This window comes from Amblyomma maculatum, chromosome 5 (genome assembly GCF_055883805.1).
Source record: "Amblyomma maculatum isolate TAMU_Amacu chromosome 5, ASM5588380v1, whole genome shotgun sequence".
NCBI classification, from domain to species: Eukaryota; Metazoa; Arthropoda; class Arachnida; order Ixodida; family Ixodidae; genus Amblyomma; species Amblyomma maculatum.
The window spans coordinates 71,022,030-71,033,449 of NC_139348.1; the positions used below are offsets into that span (position 1 = coordinate 71,022,030).

At 49.8% G+C, this 11,420-nt stretch overlaps 1 protein-coding gene across 1 annotated transcript in view; it reads right to left on the bottom strand.

Moving 5' to 3' along the window:
• The window catches only part of LOC146188483 (4-vinylphenol methyltransferase 2-like), a 51,116-nt gene extending 43,362 nt beyond the window's left edge, over positions 1 to 7,754 (bottom strand). Inside the window, exon 1 of the mRNA XM_084605057.1 lies at positions 7,737 to 7,754. Coding sequence (XP_084461183.1) covers positions 7,737 to 7,754 — 18 coding nt within the window. The remainder of the gene's footprint in view (positions 1 to 7,736) is intronic.
• Positions 7,755 to 11,420: the final 3,666 nt, after the last annotated feature.

An 11,420-nucleotide genomic window follows, 5' to 3' on the forward strand; every position in this document is an offset into this window, starting at 1 on the left:
GCAGCTAGAACAGAACCGGGTTATGTGGAGAAATATGGGAGAGGCCTTCGACCTGCAGTGGGTATAGTCAGGCTGATGATGATGATGAATTTTTTGTATACTATATTATTACTATATTAGAACTAGCGAAGTATTGCAAGCGGTAGGCGAATATTATTTGAAGTCGTACGGGATAGGCCTTCATCCTGCAGTGGGTATAGCCGAAAAATGATGAGAATGGTATTATAGTTCTGGTTCGTTCTTAGATTGCTGAATCGTTTTGTCTGTTTTAGTGATTTCTCCAATATTCTCACTGACAGCGTTATACCTTCAGTCAGCGCTGTAATTTGTAACCTGTGTTATTTAGCACTAAAATGTCATGAGCTGAGACAAGAACATAAGTGTTACGTCTTAGCTTTTTTAAGGACGCTGTCATACATGTAAACAAGTGGTGAATGATGGTGAAAAGATTGTCTTGAAAGACACCCTTCCTAATCGGTATTTCATCAGCGGTGCTCTGGATAATTATGGCTGCTGCCAAACCATGTACATATCTCCTCAGAGAAATGGAAAGTTAGCCAGATACGAAAAATCTGACCGACTGATACTTCGCTGCTAAGCTTCCCTTTTCTTATGTTTGGGACTGCTTTGTGACCGAGAGCGTCGAAGCCTTCGTTGTACACAATACTTAGGTGAAGCAGCTCCGCCCGATAAGCATCCGCCAGGTGACGCAGAAGGTGCCCTGTGTATAACTTGAGTATAGGCGCCCATAGACTTGACACGAATGACGAAAAGCGTCAGCGAAGCGCAGTGGGAGCCATCGGGTACGAGATGTTTTTGGTACGTTTATGGCGGCTGACGATAGCTGTTGCGCCGCTCACATAGGCTGCTTTTTCGAATGTACTAGGTTACCTGTCACTTGCTCTAGAACTTCAAGCCGCCCCATTGCTAATAATATTGTTACGAGGCGGCAAGCCGGAGAAAGACAGAGGATGACCGATGACTACGAGACGATTTTATTGAATGTCAACGGGCCTAGCGTGATCGCTTTTGTTCGCACCATTGCTCGTTTGTTTCTAGTCTGTAACATTGGTTTGTGGTTTGTGGGGTTTAACGTCCCAAACCAACTCAGGCTATGGGAGACGCCGTAGTGGAAGGCTCTGAAAGTTTCGACCACCTGGGGTTCTTTAACGTGCACTGACATCGCACAGCACACGGGCGCCTTGCTTTTCGCCTCCATCGAAAAGCGGCTGCCGAGGTCGGGATTCGATCCCGCGTCCTTGGGAACAGTAGTCGAGCGCCGTAACCACTGAGCCACCCCGGCGGGGTACCTAGTCTGTAACAATATTTATTTTTTTGGATCCCCATCCTTCGAACGAAAGTCCCGGGCTGTGTGAGCTGCTGCAGGCAAGTTATGGTCAACGCGATAGGAAGACTATATCGCGTTGCCCGGGCGTGGAGGGCCGCACTTGCGCGCAAAACGCGGAGTAATTCCAACGTAACTAGCGCGCTGTCTAAGCTGCAATCGGCCGTAGTCCAAAAGCAGTTAGTGTGAGTTGCAAATAAGCTATCTCTAGTCGCAGTAAATGTAATCTCGCTCACGATTGCAATAGCTTTGTGGCGCTGACGGTACTAGAAGCAGTGTTGTATGTCATTCGTTTGATGCAAGTGGGAGCCTGCAGCCTGACACTAGAGCTATTCTCGGATATTTAGTCATCGTTTGATACGAACGAGTTAAATTGTTGCGATACTCACAGGCATGTTTACGAAACGAGTACCAGCAGAGCTACATGGTCGACCGGTCTCATGAAAAGCATCCTTTTCCATCTTGAATGAAGCCAAATAGTGGTTACTGGTCAGCCAATGCAACGGCTACCATCTGTACTCCATGAAAGCGAATTTTGCTAATGAGTCTGAACAAGATGAACATTAGGACGGCTGGCTCTCCCATTCTGTGAGACAGTGCAACTACAATCGGCCGAAAAGGGGAGCAAGAAAGCACATTGCCATGCCTGCCTGGTCTCCCGAATTATCCCGGAGACTCCCGAATTTTGATGCTTTGGTAATTGTACGAACAAAACGGAAATCTCTCGAAAACGCTCCCACGTTTGGCCAAATCCTTTTTCTAGTTTGGCCACATAGCTCCAAGGCTATCTACCACTTGACACCGAATGACATCGTGATCAGTGAAAGTTCTAAAAACCATAGTCAGCCAAGCGCAGTGGTGAAAACTGCCAGAACTACATTCACTTAGCTGTTTGAGACTGTAGCGCCGCCACCGCTTGGGGCGGTTCAGGCGTGGCTCTAAGGTCGGGTTTTGTTTAAAGTTCCAGCGGCTTAATTTCTGCCTTTAATGTTTCAGCACTAACGTCGGTTTTTGCTTAGGCAACGTTCGTGTTTACTTGTGTTCTTTGTTACCTTCGACAGCTCCGTTGCATGTTCCAGTGCAGTTTCCAAGAGGCTTAGTGGTTTAGTGCCGCGTTAACGTAGTCTTCGGCTATGGCGCTAAGCAAAAAGCGCAAGAAATATCTTCAGGTCTTCCTAAGGCAGTATACTACTGAGTTTGGATCTATTGTGCCGTCTCGGAAAGGCGAGCATGATGCGTTTTGCAGAGTTCGCAATTGTGACATCAGCATCTCCCACGGCGGCAGAACGGACTTGGCTACGCATATTTCGTGAAAGAAGCACTCAAGCAATCTTCCAAGAAAAGCAACAGCGTCTCCAAGATTTCTTCGGTGCACAAGATGACAGCGATGTTATCCGTGCGGAGTGCTTGTTTACCGATTTCTTGTTGGAGCATAAAGTCCCGCTGAGCGCCCCTAAGCACTTGGGACCTCTGTTGCGCAAAATGTTCCCAAAGTCTTACGTTGCGAAGCGCTACGCATGTTTTAGAACCAAGACGACAGCTATTGTCGGTGAAATTGCGCGTCACGCACAAGAGAGTATGGTGAGTGCCTGAAAAAGAGTGTGTTTTCAGTTGCCGTGGGTGGCAGTAACGACAGCCAAGCGCAGCTGTACCTGATCGTGGTTACGTATTTTGTTGAAGAATTGGGCGTGATCAATAGCAAACTTCTCGCGCTGAGCACCATAGAGGGCCAGTCAACTGGGCGCAATATCGCCAGATTGCTGATAGATACTCTGAATTCCTTGTACATACCATTGTCTAATGCGGTCACGGACAACAGGGCTAGACGGGACGAAGTTGAACCAGCAGGCAAAGTTCCGCGCACAGCACGCTAGGCAACTTCGGCATCCTTTTCTTCCAGGCGCCACCTAAGAATATCAGGGACACCAGGTGGCATTACTCCCCCTCCTAAAAAAAAAAAACGAAAGCACAGACCGGGCGCGAGCGATGGGCGATGCAAGTCAGTACAGAAAACGAATATAAAACGGAGGCGGTGCCCTACAAAACTAAACGAGTGCATAGTACACTGCACATTACCGTGCGAAATACGGTTTCATGCGGACAACGTGCACCACCTCGGAGCGTGGTTGGCGACGCAAGGTCTGCACAGTACCCGCTGGGAGGACTTCGTATGTCACTTCTGTGACACGGCGCAGAACCTTGTAAGGTCTAAAGTATCGAGACATGAGTTTTTCAGACAAGCCGGGCCGGCGCACCGGTGTCCGCACCCAAACTTGTTCTCCTGGTTGGTATATGACGTGTCGATGACGGAGGTTGTAGCGACGCGTATCCTTTCGCTGCTGTTGCTGAATGTGGATGCGTGTAAGTTGACGTGCTTCCTCGGCGCGCTGAGCAAACTGTTCAGCGTCTGGGATGAGAGCATTATCCGTGCAGCACGGAAGCATGGCATCTAACATCGTCTGAACGTCGCGTCCATAGTGCAGGCGAAATGGCGTGAAACGCGTAGTCTCTTGGATGGCAGTATTGTAGGCATGTGTGACGTACGGGAGAATCTCGCCCCAGGTCTTGTGCTAGGAGTCTATGTACATTGCAATCATGTCGGCGATCGTTTTATTGAGTCTCTCCGTGAGGCCATTCGTCTGTGGGTGATAAGCAGTGGTTCTGCGATGGCTCGTGTGACTCAGCTCAAATACGTCGTGCATAAGTTGTGCCGTAAACGCCCTGCCTCGATCGGTGATTACTTGGGACGGTGCGTCATGGCGCAACACCATTTTCTGCATAAAAAACTGGGCGATCTCAGATAACGTGCCACGCTTCACCGCCTTGGTTTCAGCATACCGTGTGAGATAGTAGGTCGCGACTATTATACATTTGTTACCGACCGATGTCAGCGGAAATGGGCCCAGAAGGTCGATGACGATTTTGGTCAAACGGTGTTCGGGGAGGAGCAATAGGTTGGAGCAAACCCGCTGGCTTGAGAGATGGCGCCTTTCGACGTTGGCACTCACGACAGCCTCTGGCGTAGCGATGAACGGCGTCCGCAAGTTTAGGCCAATAATAGGCTTGATGAACTCGGGCGATTGTGCGTGCAAAGCCCAAGTGGCCAGAGGAGAGCTCATCATGGCAAGCAAAAAGGATATCGGCACGGAGGTCGGCTGGCACTACGAGGAGGAACGCTCAGTCAACAGTGCTGGAGTTCTGTTTCTATAGAACGCCATTCCGGACACAGAAAGCAAACAGGTTCCGAGCAAATTGCCGAGTGATATCAGCAGCGCGACCCTGCAGGTGGTCAATGACAGGTCGAAAGTGCGGGTCAGCTCGCTGTCGGGTCATTATGTCTGAAGCACTGACCAGTCCATAAAAACCGCTATCATCGTCCGTGCTCTCATCGACTAAACCGACGGGTGTGCGCGACAGCGCGTCAGCATCTTCGTGCTTCTGGCCAGATTTATACACAATGGTGTACTCAAATTCTTGGAGGCGAAGACTCCATCGTGCTAGGCGCCCCGATGGGTCGCGGAGGTTAGCCAGGCAGCACAAGGAATGATGATCGGTGACAACTTTAAGCTGGCGGCCGTAGAGGTAAGGCCTAAATTTCATGGTTGCCCACACAACCGCAAGACATTCCTTTTCCGTAGTGGAGTAGTTTGTCTCGGCGCGGGAGAGCGTGCGGCTGGCATACGTTATTACCTTTTCGACGCCAGCTTGGTGTTGAACGAGTACAGCGCCAAGGCCGATATTGCTGGCATCAGTGTGGACTTTGGTGTCAGCGTCTTCATGAAAGTGCGCAAAAACAGGGCTTGTCTGCAGACGGCTGCGCAGCTCCGCAAAAGCCTCTTGTTGCTCGGCGCCCCACATGAACTGTGTATCATCGCGCGTGTGGCGAGTCAGGGGAGCGGCAACTTTGGAAAAGTCGGCGATGAAGCGGCGGTAGTACGTGCAGAGACCCAGGAAGCGTTTAAAACTTCTCTTGTTTGCAGGAACGGGAAATTTGGCGACAGCAGAAGTCTTGTCGGGGTCTGGCCTAACGCCTGCGGCACTCACAAGGTGACCAAGAAACTTCAACTCTTTGTAGCCAAAGTGGCACTTCTCGGCCTTGAGTGTCAAGTCAGCTGACCGGAGGGCATCTAATCCGGCGCGTAGGCGTTCGAGGTGTTTTTCAAAGGTTTCAGAAAATACGACAACGTCTTCGAAATAGACTAAGCAGATTTGCCATTTGAGGCCGGCGAGAACGGTGTCAATCATGCGCTGAAAAGTAGCCGGCGCTGAACATAGGCCAAAAGGCAGCACTTTGAACTCGTACAGTGCATCTGGGGTGACAAAAGCTGTTTTGTCGCGGTCCCGCTCATCGACCTCAATCTACCAGTACCCGCTCTTCAAGTCAATGGAGGAGAAGTACTGAGCGCGACGAAGCTTGTCGAGCGAATTGTCGATACGGGGCAGCGGGTAGACGTCTTTTTTAGTGATGGCATTCAACTTTCGATAATCGACACAGAAGCGAAAGGTCCCATCTTTTTTCTTTACCAGCACGACAGGGGATGACCACGGGCTGTTGGATGGTTGTATGACACCATCACAAAGCATCTCCTGAACATGTGTCTGAATCTCTTCACGTTCCGTCGTTGAGATACGGTACGGCTGCTGGCGGATAGGGCGGGCGTCGTCAGGAGTAATGGTGCGGTGCTTCACGAGAGGTGTTTGCCGCACTTTCGATGAGGACGTAAAACAAGTGTTGAACTCTCGTAGAAGGCACGTAGCTCACGATTCTGTGTGTATGAGAGATCCGGACTAATATCAAGACGGTCAAGTGGAGGCTGCACAGTGCTAACAGCCCCAAACGTAAAACATTCTGAAACATCCGCTAAGGAGTCAGCAAACGCGATAGCAGTAGCACGAAAAAGATTCCGGGTTCGTTGGTGAAGTTAGTCACCAGGAGCTCAGACCGGCCGTCGTGGAGGTGGATGAGGCTGCGCGCTGTACAGATGCCGTGGGTAAGCAAAAGTGACTGGTTGCCTTCCGCGGCCGCGTGCCCGTCATGCAGTTCGTCGCAAGTAACAGTCACAAAAGCACTGGCGCGTGTCGGATTCGAAACGCTCTAGGCGGAAATTCGAAGGGCGGCGCGGCGTTGGCGATTCTTGGTGTCAGTATCAGCAGCTTTCTCGGTTGAAAATGTCACTGTGCGCTTCCGGAGATCGATAATAGTTCCATACTCCCGGAGAGAATCAAACCCAAGGATAAAGTCACGGGAGCAGTTAGGTATAACGAGGCAGCTTACAATAAACGTGGAGCTGCGAATTTGAACTCGTGCCGTGCACAGGCCACTAGGAGTTACGACATGTCCGCCAGCGGTGCGAGTCTGCGTGCCCGACCACGGTGTCATTACTTAGCTTCTCGCTTATAATCGAAAAATCCGCGCCAGTGTCTACCAATGCGCTAACCTTATGGCCGTCAAGAAGCACGGGTATGTCCAGCGAAAGTCAATGTTCATTCGTAGGAACTGTCGTCGGTGCCGTGAAATCCAGATCGCTCACAGGTCTCGTTGTCAGGCGGTCTTCGTCAGGTCGATTGCAAGCGACCTCGCCCCCGGAGGTCGCTGTCTTTAGTTTTCCCGTTGGGGACTTGGCAAGCGTCGCTGCGCCGTCCAGGATGACCTGGGCTGCGGCGATGGTCGGCATGGGGACGTGGATCGCAATTGCCGCTGAGAAGTTGGCGCCATGCGCTGCTGCGCTAAGTAGTCTTCAATCTCTCGGGGTCTTTGGCCTATTGGAGGGCGATACATGTCAATGGGAGATCCGTGAAGTCCAATGTGTCGATAGGGGCACTGGCGATAGACATAACCTGGCTCCCCGCAATGGAAGCGCAGGCGCTGGTGATTTGGGGCGAGCCACAGGTCCGCCTTCCGCTGTGGTGGTCGTCGGTTGTCGACGAACGGCTCAGTGTGTGCGGAATACAGTGAGCCTTGATCGGGTGGCGGTAATGGCGCCGAAGCAGGGGCAGGGCGCCGCGCCATATCTGCATAAGTTGGACACAGGTACTCCGTGGGGAAAGGTTGTGGATCAGCGGACGCTACCGAGGGCTTCAACGCTTGAAGCTCTTCACGGACAATGCTAGCTACAGAGCCGACCATCGGCTGTGGAGCACCGAAAAGCTTCTGGAGCTCTTCGCGTACAACTGAGCGTATGATGTCGCGTAGGTTCGGGGTAGCCCCGAAGGCCTAAAACGGCTCCAGAACCGAAGCGGCGACCACCGGCCTGTCGTAAGTGGTAGACCGCTGCTGGAGCATCCTCTTTATTGTGACAGCTTCCGAAAGAAACTCGGCAACCGTACCTAGTCGATTACGCACGAGGCCAGCGAACAGTTGCTCTTTAATACCGTGCATAAGGTGGCGCACCTTCTTGTCTTGGGTCATGACCGGGTCAGAACGTCGGAAGAGCCGGGCTATGTCCTCCACATACATGGTCACAGTCTCATTTGGCATCTGTATACGAGACTGTAGAGCCCTTTCTGCGCGTTCTCGCCGATAAGCGCTGGTATAGATCTCACGAATTCGTCGGTAGAACTCACGCCATGATGTTTGGGCGTCTTCTTGGTTCTCGTACCAAGCACGAGCGCCATCTTCCAGGCTGAAGAAGACGTTTCGAAGCTTGACGGCGTCGTCCCACTGATTAAACGAGGCGACCCGTTCAAATTGGATAAGCCAGTCTTCGACGTCTTCGTTCTGACTGCCATGGAAGAGCTGAGGCAGTCGCGGATTTTCCAGGGTGTAGTAAGTTGGAGCTTGCATAGCCTTCGAAGGGCGCCTGTGATGTTGAACTCCAACGGCCCGTGCTCAGGGGGCAGGCCTTGATTCGTTCGGCTAGTACGGTGCACAGGGGTGTCGACTGGCACAGGAGTTGAGTCCTGGGCATGCGGTGGTGTACGGGACATGTACTGGGATCGAAACCTAGCGCCGACACCAAAATATGTCACGGACAACAGTGCTAGACGTGACTAACACGACGGGACGAAGCTGTACCAGCAGGCGAAGTTCCGCGCACTGCACGCAAGGCAACTTCGGCGTCCTTTTCTTCCAGGCACCACCTAAGAACATCAGGGACACCAGGTGGCACTGCATAGGTTTTGGCTCTGACAACGCCAACGTCATGGTGGGAAAGAAAAATGGCGTAGCGGCAGCGCTGACTGAAGCCCATTAAAACGTTATTATATTTGGCTGTCCACGCCATTTAATCAACATCGTAGCAGAAAAAGCGGAGTGTTGTCTCCCAGCGAAGGTGGATGAAGTCCTCGTAGATATTTGTTTTTATTTGGAAAAAAGTGAAAAAAGAAAGACTGCCCTTAAGCATTTCCTAGAAATGCATAACGTTGAGTACCGAAAAATTCTAAAGCACGCGCCAAAATGATGGCTGTCGCTTGGGAAAAATCTGGAAAGGTTAATGAATCAATGGGACCTCTGTTGAGTTTTTCCTTCATGAGGTGAGAAAAGAAGCCTCAAGTACGCAATGTTTGTGATACTACCAAATTCCAAAGGCTCCAGTGGTGTCGGCGCAAAGTACAGAACGGGAACACATGCCGTGCAAACTGAAGAGTAAGAAGGCAGCAAGTGCTGCACCATTGGCAGTGAAAAAGGCTAAGGCCACTGATATGGTGGACCGGGGTAGACAACCATGCATAGCACGTGAAAAGAGGCTGTTTTTTGAGCTCGGATTTCAACAAAGCGTGCTGTATTTTTTTGAATAACACAATTCTTGTGTTTGAGGAACTGAACTGTCGGCTGCAGTCTCAAGCTCCTCAAATAGACATATTGCAATCTTTACTTTTTGGGCTTCTTGAAGACCTCCTTTCAAAGATTGTGCGGCCACGCTTTCTAAAGGAATACAAGGACCTACTTACAGTTGATTACCATGACAAAGATGGACAGAAGGATCATGAAGGCATTGCGGTAGGACTTGAAGCCAAACGCATTGTTCAGAAACTCAAGCCAAGTGAACAAGAACAATTTTATGAAGCTGTTCGGACGTACATGATCACATCCTGCGATTATATTCGCTTCAAATTCCCTTTGGCTGATAATGCAGTAATTATTTCTAGAGTCGCAGATCTAAAATCCATCGATACTATGCCCTTCCAGAATGTGCTTTTCTTTGTGGAGCGGTTTCTGATCTTACTGCCACTAAAGCAGCGAGTCGAAAGGCCAAGCTTTGAATCCTCTGGAAATGGAATTTGTCAAACTTCAGGTATGTGACGTTCCCTAAGATGTGCTGCAGGAGGGACGTGCTGACAGGCAGTGGAGCGCCATCTTTTAGGTGAAAGGCGATGATGGGACAAAGAAATTTAGCCGTATCTCAGCAGTAATGCTTGGAATCCTCTGCATACCACACAGCAATGCTGAATGTGAGAGGCAGTTAAGTAGTGTAAAAAGAAATCGCATCCAGTTCAGATTATCCATGTCCGACACAACCCTCGGTCACATTATTTTGGCTGAATGTCGCAGGGGCGAACACTGTTACTCTCAGCAGTACTCAAAGGAATTTCTGAAAAGGGCAGCATCTGCCACATCGAAGATTCTCCAACTGTGAGCAGTGATGTGGCACGTCAGTGGTTTTCAAACAAAAGCCACCCAATTCCCGCTCTTTTGAACCAAATAAAAACAACTCATTCAAGATAAATGCCTAGTAACTCCGTCATTCCCCCCCCCCCCTCCCCGGTCCTATGAAATCTTCCTAATGCCTTTTCTGTGAACCTGGCAGGTATGCACTGCACAACGTTGAGAAGGACTATATCGCATTTTCGTTTCAAAGCATAAGTTCGCGGGTCGTTCCTCTTTGTCGTTATCGCATAATTTGCTGCACATAAGCAGTTAAGCGAGTTGCCCCCACGTTCGTGCGATTAACTTCTGGAAGACGAATTCGCAGCTTACCTATGGCAAAACCAGACGCAGCTCGCACCAACGTGTTTTCAGCCAGCAATGAGGCACGTTAAACCAAGCGCAGCGTTTCCTGCTCCCAATGTGCGACAGATGTACCGCGTGCTGAACAGGTGTTCTGAAAGAGCATTTGGAGAGCTGGGACAGGCAGGTGGATTACACATTAGATGCCCTGGGACTCGGACAGAATCGAAGCTGCTGAGTGAAGAAAATGCCGGTGTCAATTTATGAAAGAAATGATCAACTTTGAACCAAGTAATAATGACAGCATATTATTTCAATCCCAGTGTTTCTAAAATTTAGTTATCTTGATTATCCATCGGAAGAAAACAAATTCTTTCGTTTCAGCTACAGCTCTCGACACAACATGATGCTTCGATTATTTGCACTGTTAGCATAATTCTGAGGGACTGCCTAACGAAGCGATCAGTGGGATAATTCGATTCCTCAGTTCGGTATGACCGGCATGTTAACAATGTTTCCTTCATGTCGTACTACTGTTTTCATTTTGTCGCAGACAGTTCAAGCGGAGATTATGGGTTCTTGAAAAGCTATCTGCCATAAAAAAGTCAGATAAAGCGAGCATGGCAAGAAAATGTGCTTTTTCGCACGGGGTATGGTAGGGCTCAATACCGCACCGATGTGAAGAAATAAACTCAATAAATAGCACTATCAGTTAAGCTCTGAAGCAATATCAGCATAATAAGATTATTCGCAGGGAACGACGCTATGTTGCTATGTTGTACTTGATGTTAGGAAAGCAGTGATACGCTTGGAGTTGCACTTTGTACTTGAAGGTAAGTTCAAGGCGTTTTACACACATTCTTAGGAACCACCCTGTTGTACGATTAACGTACTTTCTGGTTGGAAATGAATATGACTAAAAAGCTCTAGAGGTCACTTTGGACCACTGAAGTGCGATGAGGCGAAAACTATTGTAGCGTGGGGGATCGTAGCCCTTCCTCAGGGTATTTCCATCTCCCTCTTTTTTCTACTCCTACCTCCCTCCCGTCCTTTACGGCGTGGTACTCGTTGGAAAGCAAAGCAGCACACTAAAAAACACAGACCCAGAAAGGGAACGACAACACAGCGCGTTCCCTTTCTGTGTCTGTGTTTTGTAGTGAGCTGTTTTGCTTTCCAAAATGATTTACC